This window comes from Mus musculus, chromosome 2, assembly GCF_000001635.26.
Source record: "Mus musculus strain C57BL/6J chromosome 2, GRCm38.p6 C57BL/6J".
Classification (NCBI taxonomy): Eukaryota; Metazoa; Chordata; class Mammalia; order Rodentia; family Muridae; genus Mus; species Mus musculus.
This window is the reverse complement of record NC_000068.7, coordinates 70992138-71014372: the sequence shown is the minus strand read 5'-3', so window position 1 is coordinate 71014372 and position 22235 is coordinate 70992138. Positions and strand designations below refer to the sequence as shown.

The window sequence follows — 22235 nt, the reverse complement described above, 5'->3', positions numbered from 1 at the left end:
TTGGGTATTTTGAGTTAAATGGAAAAACGTATTTAAAAAAATGTTTTTTTGTTTTTTTTTTAAACTTGTTTTGCTTGTTTTGTTCTGTTTTTCTAAGACCCGGTCTTCTTATGTAGATCTAGTTGGTTACAAACTGCAAACCCTCCTGCCAGCACCTTCCCCAATGCTGGAATTACAAGATTCTTTTTACTTACAGGGTTTTGTTTTGTTTTGTTTTGTTTTTTGGTTTTGGTTTGATTTTGGTTTTGGTTTTTTCATTTAATTTTATTGAGGAGGGTGAGATACGTTTTCACATTATAACCCAAGCTGTCCTAGAACTGACTGTGTAGCCCATGCCGGCCTCAGACTCATGAGCAATCTTCCTGCCTCGGCCTTCTCAGTACCAAGGTTACAGGTGTGAGCGACACACTTAACTTTTCTCACTTAAAAAAATTGCATTAAGTAGAAAACTTGAAATTACGGGTTGCTTCGTGATATTATATTTCTTCACAATTTATAAAAGACAAGTTAAACTGCCTTGACTGTCACTTTCGATGTCTGGTACATAGCCTTAGAGAGCACGGGTGCCTTGCTAGACCATGAATGCTCCAGAGGACTCCCTTGCTGGCTAAGTCCCCAACTACTCTGTCTGTTGTCCTTGCATCTGCGGCCGCTGTCCAGCTGCACAGGATTCTTGCTCGCTGACTTACATTCTGCCTCATCAAGGACTCTTGGAAATCCATCATCATTTGGTCCTGGGAGGCTTAGGGCTTTGAAGGACTAGAGAGTTCTGTTGCTCTCAGCTACAGAGATGGTCCAGGGTGTTCCAAATGAAAAGCATCTAGGAATGCTACTAGCAGCCAGGGTAGCAGCTCTAAATCTAGTCCGGTGCCTGGACAACTCGCCCTCTGCAAGAGAACCTTGTTTATGTGATGTTTTAACGTGAAATTTAGTATTTAAAAGGTGAAGACACAGGCACAGTGATGCACTTGCATAATCTCAGCACCCAAGAGGCTGAGGCAGGTGGCTTGCTGTGAATACAGGCCAGCCTGGGCTACCTTATCTCCAAAAAACAAAACAAAAATAAACCACCAAGGTGGACGGACGGTTGGAGGAAGTAGATGAGACCCAGGACATCCCTTCTTTCCTCCTCCCCTTCTCACACGCTCTGGGAGTCAAGACGCTTGTTGGGGCTCACATCTAGATAGCTTTCTTTGTCCATAATGTGCTTCCGTGGGGGTCCAGGCTGCACTGGAGTGCCTGTGACAGCAGTAAGAATGGCCTGCCCCAAGGAGCAGTGAAGGCCACTGCTGCCCTCAGCCCTCTGCATAGCCTCTGCCATCTGTTTCCTTCCTTCCTTTCCTTTTTATTTCTAAAGTGTATTATTGGGCTGGTGAGATGGCTCAGTGGGTTAAGACACTTCCCACCAAGCCTGGCAACCTGAATCCAATTGCCAGGCCCCGCACGGAAGACGGAGAGAATCAACTTCTGCAAGCTGTGCTCTGGATGCTCTACACCACCCCTCTCACACATTCACACCCGCAAACACACAAACACACATATACACCTCATACACACACCACATATACACATACCACATATACACACATACACTTACATATGGCACACACACACTCTTACAAGCACACATGCACACACATACACACACTCACACCCCCTAAATACACATACACAGACAATCACACACATATACTTCATATACAACACACACGCACACACACACAGACACACTCACACACGTACAATTCATATATACCACACTCACATACACATACACACACACACACACACACAACCAGTCAATATATGTGACTTTCAGCATTTATTATTGTTACTGTCATTTTGGCCTTCTTGAGACAGTCTCACTGTGAAGCACAGACCAGCCTCAAGTGCTGTCTCTGCTTCAGCATGCGAGTGCCACATTACAGACTGGTTAGCACCACCACACTCAATTTGGGTTTTGATTTACAGCAGATTTATAAGTTTATTCTTTTTTTTTTCCCTGTAAGTCCACAGTTCTGTCCAAAATCACTCGTTTTCCTCCTTATTTTTTTTCAGAATGTGTTTATTGTTTTGACACATTTGATTTCTTAAAATGATGTTTCTAGAAAAATACAGTTTATTGCATGGATCAGCATGTGTAGACAGTCTATGCACATATAAAATAGAACTGAGAGTAGAATAGTTAGTTTTCACCATGTGAGCTGTGTGTGCACCCATGCTTTCTGGTTTATTTGGGTTTTTTTTTCCCTGTTTCTATTTCTAAATGTTAGACTAGCAAAATTGACTTTATGACTCCCCAAAGGGTTGTGACCTTTAGCTAAGAAAACACAGAGCTAAGTCATTCTCTGGAGACTCAAGGTAAGACCTGGATGTTGCAACATGGCCTGTTACATAAATCATGGGAAAATGGACCATTTCCAGGATCAGAAGATGGCATGAGTTCTTCTTCAGTATATAATCTTCCTTATGTAGTCATCGTATTTACTGTCTGAGTCCATACTGTGTTCTATCCTTAGATCTTCAATACAGTTAATAGTGCATATCTCCTCTAGCATGACTTACCACAAGAGACACTGTCTGGACATGGAGAGCACAGACTCAATGGTTTCCTAACTTTGAGAAGCTGCTTAATCCATCCCTTGCTCGGTTTTTTTATCTGTGAGATAGGATAATAATGTAATAATAATAGGATAATAATGTACCTATCAGGGATTGTAAGGATTAAATGATTACATATAATATAAAACATCACTGTTTGTATACTAAATAAGAAATATGCTACCTAAGAATTAGCTCTCAGTATTATGATTTATGTAGACTTTATTTATACAGCTGTTTTCATAGCTATTATTAGACCATGATTTTGCAGAAAAGGACTTAGATCTGTTTCATAGCAGTTATCTTTGTATACTGGGTACCCAGTAACCGTGTCCTAGTAATAAATGCATTGTAGAAATTGGAAGATCCAGTCCCTGGCTATCAGAAGTTTACTAGGCTGAAAATTAATGTAGTGGCTAAAGGTGGGCTTCAGAGTCCAAGAGGTCTAAATTCCTGTCCCAACTCCATCCCTGTCCAGTGGACTTCAGAGTCTAGGAGATCTGACTTCATACCCCGTGTCTGTCCCTGTTCAGCTATGTGAGCAGGTTCCATCATGGACCTCCTTTGTTTAAAGAAAATGATTCAAGGACAGCTCTTAGCAACTCTGACTAGAACTCACTAAAGGCATCCTTATGGCCACTATCAGGTGAAGAATTGAGATGCACAATTATAAGTAAACAAGAAAAAGGAATGTCACTATCTGGTGATTAACCCAGTGCAGAGCCCACTTGATATGAGTGGTTAGACTTTTACCTGAGTTTTGAAGGATGAGACATGCTAAAGAGACTTTTCTTTTCTTTTCCCTTTCCTTTCCTTTTCCTTTCCTTTCCCTTTCCCTTTCCCTTTCCCTTTCCCTTTCCCTTTTCCTTTCTTTTCCTTTTCCTTTTCCTCTCCTTTCCTTTTCCTCTCCTTTCCTTTTCTTTTCCTTTCCTTTCCTTTTCCCTTTCTTTTCCTTTCCTTTTCCCTTTCTTTTCCTTTCCTTTTCCCTTTCTTTTCCTTTCCTTTTCCCTTTCTTTTCCTTTCCTTTTCCCTTTCTTTTCCTTTCCTTTTCCCTTTCTTTTCCTTTCCTTTTCCCTTTCTTTTCCTTTCCTTTTCCCTTTCCTTTCCTTTCCTTTCCTTTCCTTTCCTTTCCTTTCCTTTCCTTTCCTTTCCTTTTCCTCTCCTTTCCTTTTCTTGTCCTTTCCTTTCCTTTCCCCTTTCTTTTCCTTTCCTTTCCTTTCCTTTCCTTTCCTTTCCTTTCCTTTTTTTCCTTTTCCTTTTCCTTTTCCTTTTTCTTTCCTTTTCCTGTCCTTTCCCTTTCCTTTCCTTTCCTTTTCCCTTTCCCTTTCCCTTTCCCTTTCTTTTCCTTTCCCCTTTCTTTTCCTTTCCTTTCCTTCCTTTCCTTTCCTTTTTTCCTTTTCCTTTTTCTTTTTCTTTCCTTTTCCTGTCCTTTCCTTTTCCCTTTCCTTTTCCCTTTCCCTTTCCCTTTCTTTCCTTTTCCTTTTCCTTTTCCCTTTCCCTTTCCCTTTCCCTTTCCCTTTCCCTTTCCTTTCCTTTCCTTTCCTTTCCTTTTCCTCTCCTTTCCTTTTCCTCTCCTTTCCTTTTCTTTTTTTTTCTTTTTCTTTTTGGTTTTTTGAGACAGGGTTTCTCTGTATAGCCCTGGTTGTCCTGGAACTCACTTTGTAAACCAGGCTCGCCTCAAACTCAGAAATCCACCTGCCTCTGCCTCCTGAGTGCTGGGACTAAAGGTGTCCTTTCCTTTTCTTTTCCTTCTCTCTCCCTCCCTCCATTTCTCCACCCTCACACTCTCTCTTTCTCTCTCTCAGATTTATTTATTATTATACCTAAGTACACTGTAGCTGACTTCAGATGCACCAGAAGAGGGTGTCAGATCTCATTATGAATGGTTGTGAGCCACTATGTGGTTGCTGTAATTTGAACTCAGGACCTTTGGAAGAGCAGTCAGTGCTCTTACCCGCTGAGCCATCTCTCCAGCCCCCTTCTTTTCCTTCCTTCCTTCCTTCCTTCCTTTCTTTCTGATTTGTTTTATTTGATGTGTATGAGTGTTTGCCTGCTTGTATATCTGCACACCACACTCCTGATGTCCATGGAGGTCAGAAGAGGGTGTTGGATCTCCAAGAACTGGAGTTATAGACAGTTGTGAGCCCCCGTATGGGTGCTGGGAACCAAACTCAGGTCCTCAGGAAGAGCAACCAGTGCTTTTAACCCCTGAGACCCTAGTCCCCTGGCCCCCAGTCCCTTGTTTTTGAAGTACTCAGATCTGCTCAGTCACATGACATGTCTCATACCTTGAACAGAATGATGTAAAAAAAAGAATATTGAGGGACTTGGTTGAATGCCTGCCTAGTTCACTTGAGGCCTGGGTTCAATTCCCAGTACCATAAGAAAGAGCAGGGGGGATGTCTTAAGCTTTTATTGCTGTGAATCAACATCATGGTCAAGGCAACTCCCTTAAAGAAAAATTGGGTCTGGCTTACAGTTTCAGAGATTCAGTCCATTATCATCATCGTAGGAAGTATGGTAGCATCCAGGCAGACATGGTGCTGGACAAGGGGCTAAGAGTTCTATATCTTGATCCATAGGCAGCAGAAGGGGACTGTATACCACACTGGGTGTAGCTTGAGCATAGGAGATCTCAAAGCCCAACTCCACAATGACACACTTCCTCCAACAAGGCCACACCTCTTAATAGTACCACTTCCTGTGGGCCAAGCATTCAAACACAGGAGTTTGTGGAGGCCAACTACCACAGGGAAGAAATATTTAGGAAAATCAGTATGGCTCTTCTTTGGATACCCAAAATTTAACCATTACAGCACATGGGATGTCCCTTATCCTCACTATAGTCTGTGTACAGATCCATGCTCCACGCTGGACATCATCTATTTCATAGATACACAAGGGCCTTCCAGGTAAAGAAGATGAAGTGAAACTGAGAAATAAAGTATTCCTTCTTCAACCCATTCCTTCAATGGGTGAGAATTAGTAAAAACAAAACAAAACAAGCAGAACTATGCCAACAGCCATCCTCAAAAGACCATACAGACAGAAAACTAGGGGCTGAGGAAGTTCTAACTTATCAGCTCTTACATGACTCAGTGGTATTGGAGTCACCTATATCCCTGAGAAGCCATCCTGGGCAGGACAGTTGACCGGCAGACTACAAGACTTCTTCCTGGTACTCAGCAGGCATTGGCAGAGCTTGCCTGGATCCTTGAGAAGAAACTTATAACTTATTGCAGGAGTATTTTTGACCTCACCAGAGCCCATCCTTTTCAGGGCCCTGAGCTGAACTGAGCAATGCAAAGCTCAGAAGATACTCTTTTAGAGATGGAGCATAGCATAACCTAACTAGGCACAGAGGCATAGCACAGGACTCACATGAACCCTTAAAAATGAGCAGTAGGATGGCTGTTCAGATGTCCGCTTGGAGAAGGCCAAGGTGTAGCTTCCCTCCTATGCTGTACTTACAGGGATACGTACTCACAGCTGCCTGTCTCATCCAGGTCAACCCCAAAGAAGTCAAAGGGGCTGGGGGATACACAAGCAGAAGGTAGCACCTCCTCTTCTCAGATTCCTGGTGTTACTACCACCCCACCCCCAACCTCCCAAAAAAGTTGCTGACAGCATCACCAGGACAGCTAGCAATTGGAAAGATTTAGAGTGGAGTTTGCATTCGGGACAGGCAGTCCTGAGTTGAGGTGATACCTCTGCCCTGACCACCAAAGCCTTCAAACACCTACTCAGAGGCAGTGAAGACAGATCAATGTTAGAGTGGGAAATGCACTCTCAGTGAGATTGTCAGCCTTATGTAGAGATTCCCTGGAACTATTGGAGATAGGGCTCGCCAGTTCTTGGGCTGCAGTGTTGGGGGTTGCTGCCTTTTGACTCCATAGAGGACACCAAGAGTGGTGCAGTGCAGTGCTCAGCTGCTTAAAGATCACTTGACCCACCGAGGGAAGAAGCAGGCAGAGACCCTCCTGAATACCGCCTGGTACTCAGTGGTATTCAGTGAGCCCGCCTCCCCTCTCCCACTCCTCCTCACTCCTCAGGCTACAGAGAAATGGAGAAGAGCCACAGAGCCAGACTCTGAAATAAAGTCACACGGAGAGATGAAAAGGTCTTTGAAATATAGGAAAATTTACCTACAAAACAAGGAAAAAGAGAGGAGAGAGGAATGCAAAATGTCTTGAGAGTTAATTTATACCTTCTAATATTTTCTGTAAGGAGTCACACATGCCTGCTTACTCAGCATAGCTAGTCTCAAGTTTACCCATGCTGATGAATGTATCAATAGTTTATTCCTTTTTATTGATTGTGATGAATTTGTGATCAGATTTTTTTTTTTTCAAGACAGGGTTTCTCTGTATAGCCCTGGCTGTCCTGGAACTCATTTTGTAGACCAGGCTGGCCTCGAACTCAGAAATCCACCTGCCTCTGCCTCCTGAGTGCTGGGATTAAAGGTGTGTGCCACCACACCTGGCAGAATATGTTTTTATAGTTCTCAAAGTTTAATAATAATCAAAGCAATAAAAATGAACAAAAAATTTTATCATTTTGCCAAAGAAACTACACAGACAGGAAATAAGCTCGTGGAAAGATGGCCAGAAAACTAGTCATCAGAGAAATGTAAATTAGCAAGATGCAAATACAACCTCATACTCATTAGAATAGCCAAAATTCAAAATACCAGCCATACCAGTATGCTGAGAATGTAGAGGGACTAGAACTTTCTATACTGCTGGTGGTGACATAAAGCAACACGGCCACTCTGGAATAGAGTGTGGCAGTTTCTTGAAAACTCACGTGTATACCTACTATTGATACACGCGGCATGGGACTAGAGAAATGGCTCAACAGTTAAAGCATTTGAGACTCTTTTGGAGGATCTGACTGAGTTCAGTTTCTAGCACCCATGCTAATCAGCTCACAACTGTCTGTAACTCTAGCCCCAGGAAATACAATACCCTCTTCTGGCCTCCATCGGTGCTTACACATGTGGCAAACACATACATACGAATAAAAAATTTAAAGAAGAGGGCTGGAGAGATGGCTCAGTGGTTAAGAGCACTGGCTGCTCTTCCAGAGGTCCTGAGTTCAATTCCCAGCAAACCACATGGTGGCTCACAACCATCGGTAATGGGACCCGATGCCCTCTTCTGGTGTATCAACAACAGTGTACTCATATACATAAAATAAAATAATAAAACAATATGTGCACCACGGATGGACTTTAGGTTGCTCTAATCAGTAAAAAAGGCTCTGTGGATGGAGAACGCAGTAGTCATCTCCTCCCCTTCCAGCTTTAGTTATGCGTGGTTGGTTGCAATTGACACCTGTATGTTTGGATTTTGTTCCTGCAGTGCACGGTACCTTCTGTACTATTCCAGAAAGCACACGTTAACTTTTAGAGATAGATAGCAGATCAGTGAGTGCTGTTGAGAGTGGAGACCTGATGAGGAGGGGAGGGAGTGGGATGGAGGAGTTTTGCTCTGTTTTTCAGGTTTTCTTGTCTTTATTTGAGCCATGATAATCTCATTATGTAGCCCATGCTGGCCTCAAACTCTCAGTTTTGCTTCCTCCTTCCCCCCAATTCTGCACTGGTAGCATGCACACGCTACATTTTATGTGCACGGCAGTGGTTGAACTTTAATTACAAGGAAAGAATTGCCGCCTTTGTATCTGCCTGGTAGTGCATTGTATATTTTTTTAGTGCAGATTAGAACCCCTCAACAATTTTGGGGTTTACCTCATCATCTTCATCAATGATTCACAGCTTAGCACCTAATGCGTAATATGATGCCCAAAAAATATTTATTTAGCGAGATCAATACTGCGGGTTCCTTAAGCTAGCCCCATCGCATTGCATTTAGAAGTGGTGGCTTCAGTGTTTTCCATGTTATAGCTGTTAGTCACTTAGTCCCAAGTAAGAAGCTGACTTAGTAACCAGTAACCAACTGGGCTATTTAATATAGCTACAAAGAGAAGTGGGCACCCCAGAGTCAGTAATATAAGTTAGCATAAATAGTGGAAAGGAAGATTTAATTGAAAACAGTTCACTGATTAGCTGATAAGCCTGTAACCGTCACAGCTCATCCATTCTGGGAATCACACTCTTGCACTAATTAATGTCTCTGAAATCATGACACCTCGTACAGTTGATGGCATCTTACAGTTGTAACTGAAGGAAGTTGTTTTTTTTTTTTTTTTCTCTTACAGGTACAGAAAATAATAGCATCATAGTTTGATGAAACAGAATAATTATAATTTCAATTACTTAATTTGAATACTGTTTTGAGAAGTACTAGTCTTATTTGATTAATATAAAGCAGAGAGACGCATACATCGGGATTTACATACAGAATGTTTGTTGCATTGTTAGAAAAGCAACAAAATATTTTGCTACATGGATAAATGGGCAGTGGATATAGAAAACTGAATCAGGAGGAAATACCTGTGAGTACTAGGAGAAATACCCAGTAGTAAAAGAAATAGCAGTTGAAACAATAAGACACTAAAACACCCTTTAGATAGTATCACTTCCGAAGGCAACATTCTTGATGACTTTGGTGACAGCTTGGTCTACTAGTAAATTGCAGGTTACATACTGAGACCTGTCTCAAGAAGCAAACAGTTAAACCAGAAACAATAAGACATCTTCTAGAATACACTTAATTTGCACACAAAAGAAAGGGAAGGAAAATAAAGTGACACATAAGATAGCAGCCCTGGTGTTGTTGTGAATGACGCTTCCTTATTCCTGAATCCTGGGCCAGCTTCACACATGTATGTAGTCCACTGATCACACTTAGCCCTGTCCTCTCTTATTCCCACACCCACTCTCACTGAGCCCTCCCATCCTACTCTCCAGTCTTTCTGTTGTTGTTTTGTGACCCACTGAGTTACAGCAGAGCCTTCCTCCTGAGCTGAAGACAATGAGTTCTTATACCCCGGTATCCAATAGTTCCAGGAGATGGGAAGGTCCCCTGTGACCTTCCCATCCATGTGTTTTTGACCAGGTTTGCTTGCACAGTACCAGGTGTGAATTCCCTCCTATGAAGGTGCCTCAGAGAGAGAGAGAGAGAGAGAGAGAGAGAGAGAGAGAGAACACATTTGGAATTCTCATGATACTCAATACCACTAGGCCATTAATATCTTTTCTCCCCCAGTTGCCTACGTAACAGCCTCTGTTGGCTCTATGCCAGCTACTAGGCAAGGAGGAAACTTCCAGTTCAGTCTCAGCTTGGTCTCTCTGTCCTGCTACAAAGTCGTGTGGTGACTTCAGCCATAGGTTTAATATCCAGGTCTATTTAAAAGTCAAGACCACGGGCGGTGGCCTGTATTGTTTTGGGGGTCCTTGAGGCCTTCCTGCCCAACTCATAGAGATCATCCTAGCACTGGAATTTTTACTTGATCACCCATGGCTTCTGGGACTGGCATTATTCAGCTATGCAGGACACCTTGCAAACACACACTCTGTGTGTGTGTGTATGCATGTGTGTATACATACACGCACATGAAACATATCTGTGCATATGCCCATATGAGTTTGCTTATAGAGTAGTAGACTCCATGTGACCAATAGTTTCAAACACTTTCATCATAGGATCCCTTTATATTCTTAAGTCACAAGGATTACAAAGGTCTGTTATTTATGTGAATTATGGTTTTTTTATATTTTTCATAGCAGAAATTAAAATGGACATTAAAAGTATTTCTTCATGCCAGGAATGCATACCTTGAACTTAAGAGGCAGAGGCAGGTGGATCTCTGTGAGTTAAAGGCATCTTGATCTACATAGTGAGTTTCAGGATAGCCAGGGCTACAAGGAGACTGTCTCAAAAAAATAACCTTCCCATTAGATATATATGCATATATTATATGTGTGTATATTTATTTATACATATATGTTCATTTCAAAATAGTAATGAAGCTTACTAATTCAAATTACATGTGTAAAGAAAATATCTATAAATTCTCAGAAATATAGTGCAGAGATTGTTGCTGTTCTAAGTGTTTGCATGTCTCTTAACATCTGGTTTAGCTGAGGAAGCTGGAGTCTCACATCTGCTTCTGCATTCACATTTTGTTACATGTTGTTTAGGTTGACTTGTATGAAGAAGTTGTCCTCACACAGATATGTACTTATAAAGTAGGATATTCCTGCTAGCCTCTTTAGAGCAATTTAATTTACTTTGGTAATAGGGGTATGACCTTGAACATGCCAGGTAATACTCTGCTACTGAGCTACCCCTCTGTATTTATTTCTGTATTTTGGAACTGACTTTCTCTAAACTGCACGGGCTGGCCTCGAATTTGGTCTATCTAGGATTGCAGGTCTGTACTACCAGGCCCAGCTCAAAGCTCCTCTTGGTATTCTATCAGTTCCAGTGTGGATTGTAAGCCATGTGAATAAGCGTTCATATTCCTCAGTGTTAGACTCTGTTGGTTCACTTTGGACTTTGGATGGAGTCTTTACCCGTTCCTCATTTTCATATTAGTGTGGGTGAATTGGAGAGAGACTGGTTTTCCACTTTATGTAAAACTCCCAAATGTTGACACACTTCATTGTACAATATTTGAAATCACGTTCATTAATATCATCACCAGTCTCATCAGAAAACTTTTAAGTATCAGGCTCATGGTAGTAAACACAAATTTTTTAAGATTCTAATTTTGACTGATTTACCATTGTTTTCCTTGAAGTGATAGGCTCACTTCATTTTCCTTTGAGAAAACATGTGCCAAATACTTAGATAACTGTAGTTTTATCTATAGTTGTTCTTTTAAGTAAAAATAGCCTTGTATAAAAAAAGTTAGGTTTGCTTCGGCACTCACACAGGAAAGCAGCTGTATTTGTTAAGAGCACACCAATACTTTCCCTCAGGTCATCACATTACAGTGTGAGCATACAGCAGCACTTTTCCTCAGGTTATCACACCCACAGTGTGAGTCACACCAGCACGTCCTCTCAGGTCATCACATTGCAGTGTGAATCACACCAGTGCTGCTTCCCCTCAGGTCATCACACCACAGTGTGAGCACACAGCAGCACTTTTCCTCAGGTTATCATACCACAGTGTGAGTCACATCAGTGCTTCCACTCAGGTCATCACACTACAGTGTGAGCACACACTAGCACTTCCCCTCAAGTCATCCCATTACAGTGTGAATCACACCAGTGCTTCCCCTCAGGTCATCACACTACAGTGTGAGCACACACCAGCACTTCCCCTCAGGTCATCATATCACAGTATGATGAAATGCTATGTATATGAGACCTGCTTTGTTATATTGAATATTAAAACGGTATTTCCAAGCATCAATTTTATTTTAAATTTTATTTATTAGGTCAGACATGGTGCTGTACACCTTTAATCCCAAGATTCAGGAGATAGGTAGATGGATCGCTTGAAGTTCAAGGCAGCCTGATCTACATAGTGAGCTCTGGGCTAGCCATGAATATACAGAGAGACCTTGTCTCAATTTAAATAAAGAGAGACAGAGAGAGGGAGAGAGGGAAACAGAGAGAGAAAGGAAAGAAATATAAAATGTACGTTTGTGTTGCTGGGATCAAATCTAGGCTTTATGCATTACCACCGAGCTCCTTGGTCCCATAGGTACTATCATATTCCTTCCTGAGGGCCTCCAGACCTCAGCTTTTAAAAGCTCACCACTCCCAACATCTCCAGCTGGACAGCAAGCCACCACTACATGAACCCTTGGGGGACAAACTACACTCATACCATAGCAGTATTGTCCTAGCATTCCTGTTTCTGTCCTTTAAAGTCCCTCAGTTTGAATGACATTTGGACTCCTCTGCAGCATCCATTAGTGAGTTCACTTTCAGATATCATGTGCTGGCTCATTGCAGACTCCTCTTTTACAAAGAATTGCTTCCATTTCTTTGTGGAGATTTCGCCACCCATTCATTCTGACAGTCTTTTCCTTTAGATCTGTTTCTTTGTAATTGGGCCTCAGAAACCCAGGTGTGTCTAGCACTCACTCACTGTACTAGGTGAGCAGTGAGCAAGCCCTGTGCAGCCAGAGTCCCTTGAGCTTCCAACCCTCCTGAATCCACCTCCGGAGTGCTGAGGTCTCTGGTGTGCTCTACCTGCCATGCCTGGTGTATGCAGTCTGGGCAAACACAGAGTTTCCTCACAGTAGGTACACAGTTTACCAGTTAAGCTGCATCCCCAGCTCTTTGCTTGGTTTTTTGTTTTTTGTTTTAAATGTAGCAAAGTTGGATTTTTTTAAAAGGCTTTAATTAGAATTTAGCACAGGCATTAAGAGGGGTAAAGAGAGTACACATGGAGTTGGTCAAGGCCTCTCAAGAGACAGTGTTAGAAGATTCTTTAAATCTTTACATTTTAGAGCTGTTTAAAAGTTATTGGATGCTAATTCCTATTATGATAACGATGTCCCCGAAGTCTGTATTTATTGTCTGCTTTCTCTGTTACTTCATTGAATGTGTCTAACCGTGTGTTATTGTGCGATGGCTATCCTGAGTGGTATCTTGCATGGAGTCTGGTTATGTTATCTCCTTTAAAGATGGGTAATTGTCACTAGGTTCCCACCAAATGCTCTCTGGGGCAGATTCAGGTTGCTTTGGCTTTGTTTTCTTGCTAAGTAGCTCAGGTGGCCTCAAACTTGGGATTCTCCTGCCTCAGCATTTGAAGTGATAAAATCACATGCATGTGTCACCAAGCCCTAAGACCAGTGGTTCTCCACCTTCTAAATGCCGCACCCTTTAGTACAGTTCCTCATGTTGTGGTGACCCCAACCATAAGATTATTTTGTCGCTACTTTATAATTACTGTAATTGCTACAATTTTGCTATTATGAATCATAATGTAAACATCTGATATACAAAAGATACAGATACGCAAATAGCTGATATTGAGGCCCACGGGTTGAGAACCGTGCACTAAGGCTTTCTTTGAAGTGTTGTTAGTGTGAGTCTGTCTCACCACTCCCCAGTGTCAGGTGCAGTCCTTACTACTTTAGCACACGGCCCTAACCAGCTACCCGAGGTGCTGAGACCGTGCCTCTGGAACTGCAGTGTCTCTACACATGAGCACTACTGCCTTTCCCTGCCCAGTCCTCCTTTCTCCACCCTCATCCCCAGAGTCCTGCCTTTCTGCCAACTTCTCTGGAGTCTCTCCCTGTGGCTGAACACACAGTTACAGCCCACCAACTTAGAAGAGCCTGCACACAGTGCAGGTGCCCCAGCCCCTACCCTGCATCTGTGCCTGGGCTCTGCCGCAGTCGAACATTTCTTAGATGGGATTCCTAGTGGCTGTGATGACTTTACCCTTTGTATTTCCCTTCCCTTAGGGGTCAGAGTCTTACACTGTCTAGTGCAGTACCTAAAAGCATTTGCTTCATATATTTTGCTCAGCTTTATCATTTTTTATAGCAGGAGATTGAGCCCACTACGAGTTGTACTGTTATAGACAAAATCAAGTCCTGTACAGCTAATTTAATTTATATTTATAATGAAGGTCTTATAGCCATATAGAAAAAAATTGTTATGGAATTAAGAATTATTTAAATAGGTTTAGACTAAAACTGCTTAACTCTTTTTTTTTTAAGATTTATTTATTTATATGAGTACACTGTTGTCATCTTAAGACACACCAGAAGAGGGCATTGGATCCTATTACAGATGGTTGTGAGCCACCATGTGGTTGCTGGGATTTGAACTCAGGACCTCTGGAAGAGCAGTCAATGCTCTTAACCACTGAGCCATCTCTCGAGCCCAACTATTTCTTTCTTTAACCATAAGATTTTTAAAAGAATATTCTAATCACCTTATACATTTGTCAGATTTGTCATTAAATTGTATGCAGACACAGTGGTACTCACCTGTAAACCGAGTACTCACCTGGAGGCTGAGGCAAGGTATTCAAAGTCTCTGAAGTAAAACAAATGAGTTTATTAAATAACATAAGATTTAAAAGCAGATTTATTTATTTACTTTTAGACATAGTCTCACTATTCGTTCCTGGCTGGCCTGAAACTTACTATGTAGACCAGGCTGGCATTGAACTCCCAGAGATCTGCCTGCCTCTGCCTCCCTAATGCTTGGATTAAATATGTGTGCTACTACAACAGGCAAAAAGGCAGATTCTAAAATTATGTATATGTAATTATGTCTGTTTAAAGTTATTATACATATTAAAGATTCTAAATTATAGAACAATTAGTACAAATTATTATACACATTGAATACATATTCTGAATTGCAGAATAATAATGTTAAAACACAGGGTTAGGAAACTCTTAAATTTTCTTTAATGTTGTAAAGCTTCTTCAACTTGAGATAAAAAATTTAAAACATTATTTACATACAAACATGCTTGACCAGGTGTAGTGGCGCCACTATCTCTAATCCCAGCATGTAAAAGGCAGAATTCTGTGAGTTTGACTAGCTAAGTAAATAAATAAACAAACAAACAGACAGACAGATAGATCTGTATCTGTTAAATATTTTAATTGTCTGCATACTATCCCTTTGGTAGGTGTTGATTCTCCTATCACTAAACAGAGTGTTTTCTGTCAACGTAAACTCCTAAAACTTTGTATGCAAAAGTGTTTATAGCCCTCACCTTGCAAAAGTTTTATCCAATATTTAATCTCTTCTACCAGTTTAGCTAACATAAAAGTCCTGCAGCATTCTCAGAGCTGGCCGTTTGAAAAAGGTATGAGGTTGGATCCCAGCCAATGGGAGAAGACTCAGTCAGTACTGTCTTAGATAAGAACCAAGCAAACTCCACATCCCATCCCACCCCCACCCTGCACCCCATCCCCACTGCTTCGCCCTGCAACCCCACCCACCTCTCTCTCCTAGCTCCTCCCTTCTGCAAGCAGCACCCCCTCTGATCAGATGCAAAATTTCTAGAAACACATTAATTGGAATGCAGAGTCTTTCCTTGAGACCTTGAACTTACCTCTATCACTGGGGCTCCCTCCATGTTCTTGGTATTATATTTAGTGTTCCCTCATATTTTCCTGCACAGAACTTCACTGTTCTTTCGAGATACTTTGTTATAATAAATTCCAAGGATGCAATTTATGAACCAAACAGTAGAACCTACTTTTCCATGGGTTGTTAAGTGCCTGGTCCTTTGTCTTACTGATTGGTCACTTGCCTGAATCCCCTGGTTGTATCTGTCACTTATAGAAGCTTGAATATCCTCACTGCTAGTGTTGGGGTTTCCTGCAGAGGAATCCAACTTCCACTGGCGAGAGCTGCTCTGAAGCAATGGGGCTGGAGAGAGTCCCTGTAAGGACAGCAGGGACACGTGGAGCTGCTGAGGGCAGCGGTCCAGTGGGGGGCAGTGTGTGGTACTGCCCTCACTTCGGGTTAAGAAAATGAAACATCATGAAGAACAATGTGAGGCCATTAAGAGAAATCAAATAATAAATAACTAGGTCTATTAAACACTTGAGGCATGGGAAGTTAAACTCACTGTCTGACACAAGTGTCTTAAAGATGACCACACACACTCTGGTTGCTGTGGGACTTCATTGGGCACGCTCAAGGGTTTTGTTTTTTGAAACAGGCTCTCTCTTTTTTTTTAAAGCCATTTTTCTTTTTTTTTTTTTTTAAAGATTTATTTATTATTATATGTAAGTACACTGTAGCTGTCTTCAGACACACCAGAAGAGGGAGTCAGATCTTGTTAGGGATGGTTGTGAGCCACCATGTGGTTGCTGGGATTTGAACTCTGGACCTTCAGAAGAGCAGTCGGGTGCTCTTACCCACTGAGCCATCTCACCAGCCCCAACAGGCTCTCTTGATTTAGCATCAGACCCCTATGTAGCTGAGGCTGTCCCTGAAGTATTGACCCTCCTGACTTTTTAAGAAATGGGGTCTCCAGCTATTGGATGGGTCACACGGCCCCCAATGGAGGAGCTAGAGAAAGTACCCAAGGAGCTAAAGGGAACTGCAACCCTATAGGTGGAACAACAATATGAACTAACCAGTACCCCGGAGCTCTTGTCTCTAGCTGCATATGTATCAAAAGATGGCCTAGTCGGCCATCACTGCAAAGAGAGGCCCATTGGACTTGCAAACTTTATATGCCCCAGTACAGGGGAACGCCAGGGCCAAAAAGGGGGAGTGGGTGGGTAGGGGATTGTGGGGGTGGGTATGGAGGACTTTTGGGATAGCATTGGAAATGTAAACGAGGAAAATACCTAATTAAAAAAAAAAAAAAAGAAATGGGGTCTCACCATGTGTTATCCAGACTGGCTCCTGGGCTCGAGAAAGTCTCCTGCTTTAGTCCTCATGAGTACTGGGGGCAACTGACAGTGCCACCACCCCCGCCACAAATGTTCCGTTTTCTTCTGCATATATTGTAAGAATTATAGATAATTAACTCATTCTCAGCCTTAGCAATACTTTTTATTTTTTTAATATTTGTTTGTTTGTTTGTTTGTTTGTTTATTATATGTAAGTACACTGTAGCTGACTTCAGACACACCAGAAGAGGGCATCAGATCTCATTACAGATAGTTGTGAGCCACCATGTGGTTGCTGGGATTTGAACTCGGGACCTTAGGAAGAGCAGTTGGTGCTCTTTTTAAATGATTGACTTGTTGATTTTAGTGTTATAATTGTCCCAGCAAGTCTTTATATGTGTGCATATAAATAGAATGTAAAGTACAGTCGCCAGCCAATTTATATGTGATCCCTCCTCCATAGTGACTAAATAAAAACTAAAGTCTGTTCTAATCCCATTCTTTAAAACAAATGACAAAGATGCTTGGTGATAGTTTGGTTTGTGATTGGGTTTTTTAAAAAAATACTTGCAGTTAAATTTCACACGTGAAATCCTTTTATGTTTTCATTTGCTTTTTATGGAGAAGCCTCAGCATACTTTTTAAAAGACTCGTGTACAGTGGTTTGTGTCTGTAATCCCAGCATTCAGGGGACTGAGGTTGGAGAATTGCTACAGGTTGGAGCCTGCCTGGGCTTCACAGCAAGATGCTGTCTCTTTTTTTTTTTTTTTTTTTTTTTTGAGTTGGTTGGGATGGGGAAGAGGAAAGAATGAACCAGTTTCTCACTTCTCACCTTTCCATAGGGGTATTTATAGCTAGGTAAGTAGGTCACTGGAATATACTCACATATCTGATTGCATAAACAGTGCTTGGAATAGAACCACGCTTCTCACCGCGCCACCCAAGGTGACTGGTTATCCTGCCATGTCACCCCCGCTTTCCTAGACATTCACGGGTCCGTCTCCACAGTCACGCCTTTTGCTTTCCCAGTGTGCAGCTCATGTCCAGGTCACAATGACAGTTTTCAGTGTCTTCCTGCCCTCTTCCTTCTCGTTTTCCATTGCCACCATCTCAGCACAAGGATTCATCATCCCGGACCATCTAACTGTTGTCCTGTAGCTCTTCCCACTCATTGTCTTGCTCGGTTCTCGCCATCTCTGGAGTCCCTGTCACTCAACGCCCAGCTTCACCTGATCCACAACCACCAAAGAGAACCAGGCAAAGTGGACCTTTTCCCTGATCCCTGTGTGCATTCTGCCTGCACTGCCATCTTCTTATGGGAAGAATAGTTGCCCTGCTGCCTTTCCTACAACCCACACCCAAACCCACCTTTCTGTTCCTCCTGCTTTCCCAGATAACAATAGCTGGCTGATCTACCATCTCCACCCATCAGTGCTAACCCACTGATACCACTGCAGCACCATGTCCTGTCCTTTCTCTCAGGAAGCCTTGGCAGAGCGGGGAGGGTGGACGTGGACGTGACCCGAATCTGGGTTTGAATTCAGGTTGCACCTGGTTATATTTCTGTTTCCTCATATAAAACAAGCAGGATTATAACCCTTTCACAGAAGCTTTGAAGAGATCAAATAAGATAAATATGTATGAAATGTCTTTTGTATGATGCCTGACATGTAATAAATAATAAATGACAGTGATGACAGTGACTCCTATAGTGATTATGATCATGCCAACTGCTCAGACACCGTGAACCACCAAGAATTTTATTTATTCCTTCTCACTGCTCAGATGATTATAAATACCATATGATAACAGTATTAGAATCTGTGTGTGTGTGTGTGTCTACTCTCTTGAGCCTGCAGATGTATTTATCGGTGTATGTGTGCATGTGTATGTATGTGGAGGCCAGAGATCAACACTGGATGTCTTCTTTAATTGCTGTCCACCTTATTTTTTATGAGACAGGAACTTACTGACTGGGCTGTACTGGCTCTCTAGTGAGCTCCAGGATCTACCTGTCTCAGCCTCCACCCCTGCCTCATTGTTTCTTGTAGGCATCTCTGCTGCCTAGTGTTGTTGTTGTCAGCTTGACACAAGCTAAAGTCATCTGAGAGGAGGGAAGGAACCTCAGTTAAGAAAATGCCTCCATAGGATCCCGGCTGTAGGCAAGCCTTTAGGGATTTTCTTAACTATCGATTGATGAGGAAGGGCCCAGCCCATTGTGGGTGGTACCATCCCTAGACTGGTGGTCCTGGGTTCTATATGAAGCCAGGCTGAAGAAGCCATGAGGAGCAAGCCAGTAAGCAGCACCATTCCATAGCCTCTGAGTCAGATCCTGTAATTCCCTCAGTGGTGGACTGTTACCTGGAAGTGTAAGCTGAAATAAACCTCTCCCTCCCCCGGGCGCCTCACTCGCGGTGTTTTATCACAGCAGTGGTGACCCTCATTGAGTCAGTAAGCTATAGGGCATTTGAATATGGCATGTTTGGTTGTTTAGGAAAATGCCTCATTTCAGGAAATAGAGAGGTTGCATTCATTCCAAGAAGATGCTCTCCTCTCCTTCCTCCCTCTCCCCTCCTCCCCCTCCCCCCTGCTCCTCCACCCCTCTTCCTCTTCCTCCTTTGTTGTGGTTCTGGGCTTTGAACCCAGGGTATCATACATGGTATGCAACAAGAAATTTTTTTTTAAAAAGATTTATTTATTTTTTATTTACATGAGTCCACTGTAGCTGTCTTCAGACACAAATGAGAAGAGGGCATTGGATCCCATCACACATGGTTATGAGCCACCATGTGGTTGCTGGGATTTGAACTCAGGACCTCTGGCAGAGCAGTCAGTGCTCTTAACCGCTAAGCCATCTCTCCAGCCCAAGAAACATTTTTATAGCACAAAACACTATGTTCTCACACAAAGAGAATAAATTATGAAACTAAAAATACATAAAGCGAGAGATTTAAGAAAAGTGAATCTTTTACATCCTGTATCAAGTTCTCTGTCGGTTGGCTACGTGGCAACACACACCTATAACCCCAACATTTGGTGGGCTGGAACACAATCATGATGAGTTTGAGGTCAGCCTGGCCAACAAAATGAAATCTATCTCATATAAAACAGCAACAACAAAAGGTATCCTTCATTTAAATATAAGTTTACCAATATTTCAGAAATCGAGATAGCTTATAAGAAAAATAAAATTTAAAACTTAGAGAGGAACTAAATGTCTTAAAACTTTAAGGACCTGAGTTTGGGTCCTAGAACCCAATTTTAAAGAGTGTGGTGGTACATGACTAACCTCAATGCTGGGAGTGTGCGGAGAGTGGCTAGCTGGACAGTCACTCTAGCTAAACTGGTGAATGCCAGGCCCAGTGAGATGCCTTACCTCAAAAAAATAAAGTATAGAATGATTGAGGGAGATAGCTGATACTGATCTCCACATGTCCACATAAGGAAGCATACCCATGCACACGCACATGGACAGAACTGTGTGTGCATGCACACACTGCTGGCAGAGTGTCAAATGTGTGTTATAACAGGAGCATCAAGTCCTATTAGGGAGTGCCCTGCTCTGACATTAACAGAACATCAGTTAACAGACATCTGTTAACGGAAAGGCAGCACGTTTATCCTTAGAGGAGCATACACCACAGCAGCACTCAAACAGCCCTGCACTGGAATGTCCTGAGGATATGGCTAAAGCAGCCATTTCCCAATGGTGGCTGGCTGGTCCCACAGCCAGATCTAAACAGAAAACCTGTAGGAGTGGCAGGGCAGCACTTAGCACCAGGAACAGAACACAGGCCCGACACAAACGAGTTCCTTTGACATGGAATCAGTTTGTATCACATATGTCGGCCTTAATCTAGAGTGTGGGGTGGAGTCCCCGGCCACATGGGCTCTGCCTTCCCCACTTGTCAAATATGTTTTGCATCTTTTTTTTTTTCCTTAATAGGGATCACATGCAGTGGTCTAAAGAAGAAGAAGACGCAGCTAGAAAAAAGGTAGAGGAAAACTCAGCCACACGAGTCGCTCCAGAAGAGCAAGGTAAGGCTGGCATCCTGTCCCAGCATTTGGAAGTTCTGAGCTGCCACCCCAGCCAGTCAACCCATTTGCTACCTTTGGTGGGATTCCCAGTTCTTCCCTTGTAGTGGAACCGAAATTAATGAAATAAATTATGTATTCACCCTGTAATTGGTCTTTTGGTAGTCATATTGCTTTTTCTGGGAGATATGCATATGGGTGGCATTTTAAGCAAGATATGAAAATATAACTTTAAAATTTCCTCCTAACTACGCCACAGTGTGTCATTGTGTATTTCACTTGCTGGAAACTTCTAACAAATTCATAAACTTTGAGTAAAAAGAAAAAGTCATATCAAAATATTGTTGGCCTTTTAGGATAAGGGAGTGTGTGTTTGTGAGTTCGTGCATTAGTGTGTATGTGTGCATGTATGAGCAGTTCAGGGCACTTGGGTCAGGGCACTTGGGAGTCAGAGGTCAATTTCAAGTGTCTTTCTCTTTCACTCTCTGCCTGAGTTTTTTGGGGACAAGGTCTGTCACAGAGCCTGGCGCTCCTGCTTCAGCTAGACTGGCTGCACAGTGAGCTCTGTCTCTGCCCCACCCCCACTCCCAGATCTGAGGTCACAGAAGCATATTGCCACACCAGGAACCCTAGCTCAAGTCTTCCTGCCTTCACAGCAGGCTCTTTCCCCACTGAGCCTCCTTCCCAGCCCAGGCTAAGGTTTTAATGGGGATCAAAAGCAGTTTTCTTGGGAGACTTTGTGTTTAGAGTTTAATTCAGGGACCCAGCTTGACAACTTCATAAATAGCTCTTGAAGTTCGTCTTGGGCTATTATTAAACTACTAGTAATTGACAAGTGTTGAGAAGGATGCAGAGAAACAGGAGCCCTTGTGCACATTTGGTGTGAATGGTACAGCCACTATGGAAACCATTGTGCAGGCTCCCTAAAAATTAAATATGGAGGGCCTGGAGAGATGGCTCAGCAGTTAAGAGCAACCACTGTACTGGCTACTCTTGCAGAGGACCCTGGTTCGGTTCCTAGCACCCACATGGCAGCTACCGACTGCCTGTAACTCCTGTACCGGAATGCAGTACCCTCGTCTAACCTCCATAGATAACAGGCAGGCATGAGGAGCACTTACATCTACTCAGGCAAGCTCGTGTACAAATAAAATGAATCTTTTAAAATTTTTTAAAAGTAGCACTCCCTATAATACATCAATTCACTTTAAAGATAGATCCCAAAAGATTCAAAGCACACTCTCAAAGAGGTAATATGAGTTCCATGTTCATATCAGCAATCTCTATGTTAGGCAAGAGAGAAACATAATCAAACCACAAGTGTTATAAGACAAGCAGCACTAGTAAAT

The 22235-nt window shown here is 42.5% G+C and overlaps 1 protein-coding gene across 3 annotated transcripts in view; it reads left to right on the top strand.

Annotated features, from left to right (window-relative positions):
• Positions 1 to 22235, top strand: part of Mettl8 (methyltransferase like 8) — a 91828-nt gene that overhangs the window by 42016 nt on the left and 27577 nt on the right. For all 3 annotated transcript variants that reach the window (NM_001110512.2, NM_145524.3, XM_006499196.3), the window contains exon 3: positions 20798 to 20889. In NM_001110512.2, coding sequence (NP_001103982.1) covers positions 20798 to 20889 — 92 coding nt within the window. The remainder of the gene's footprint in view (positions 1 to 20797; positions 20890 to 22235) is intronic.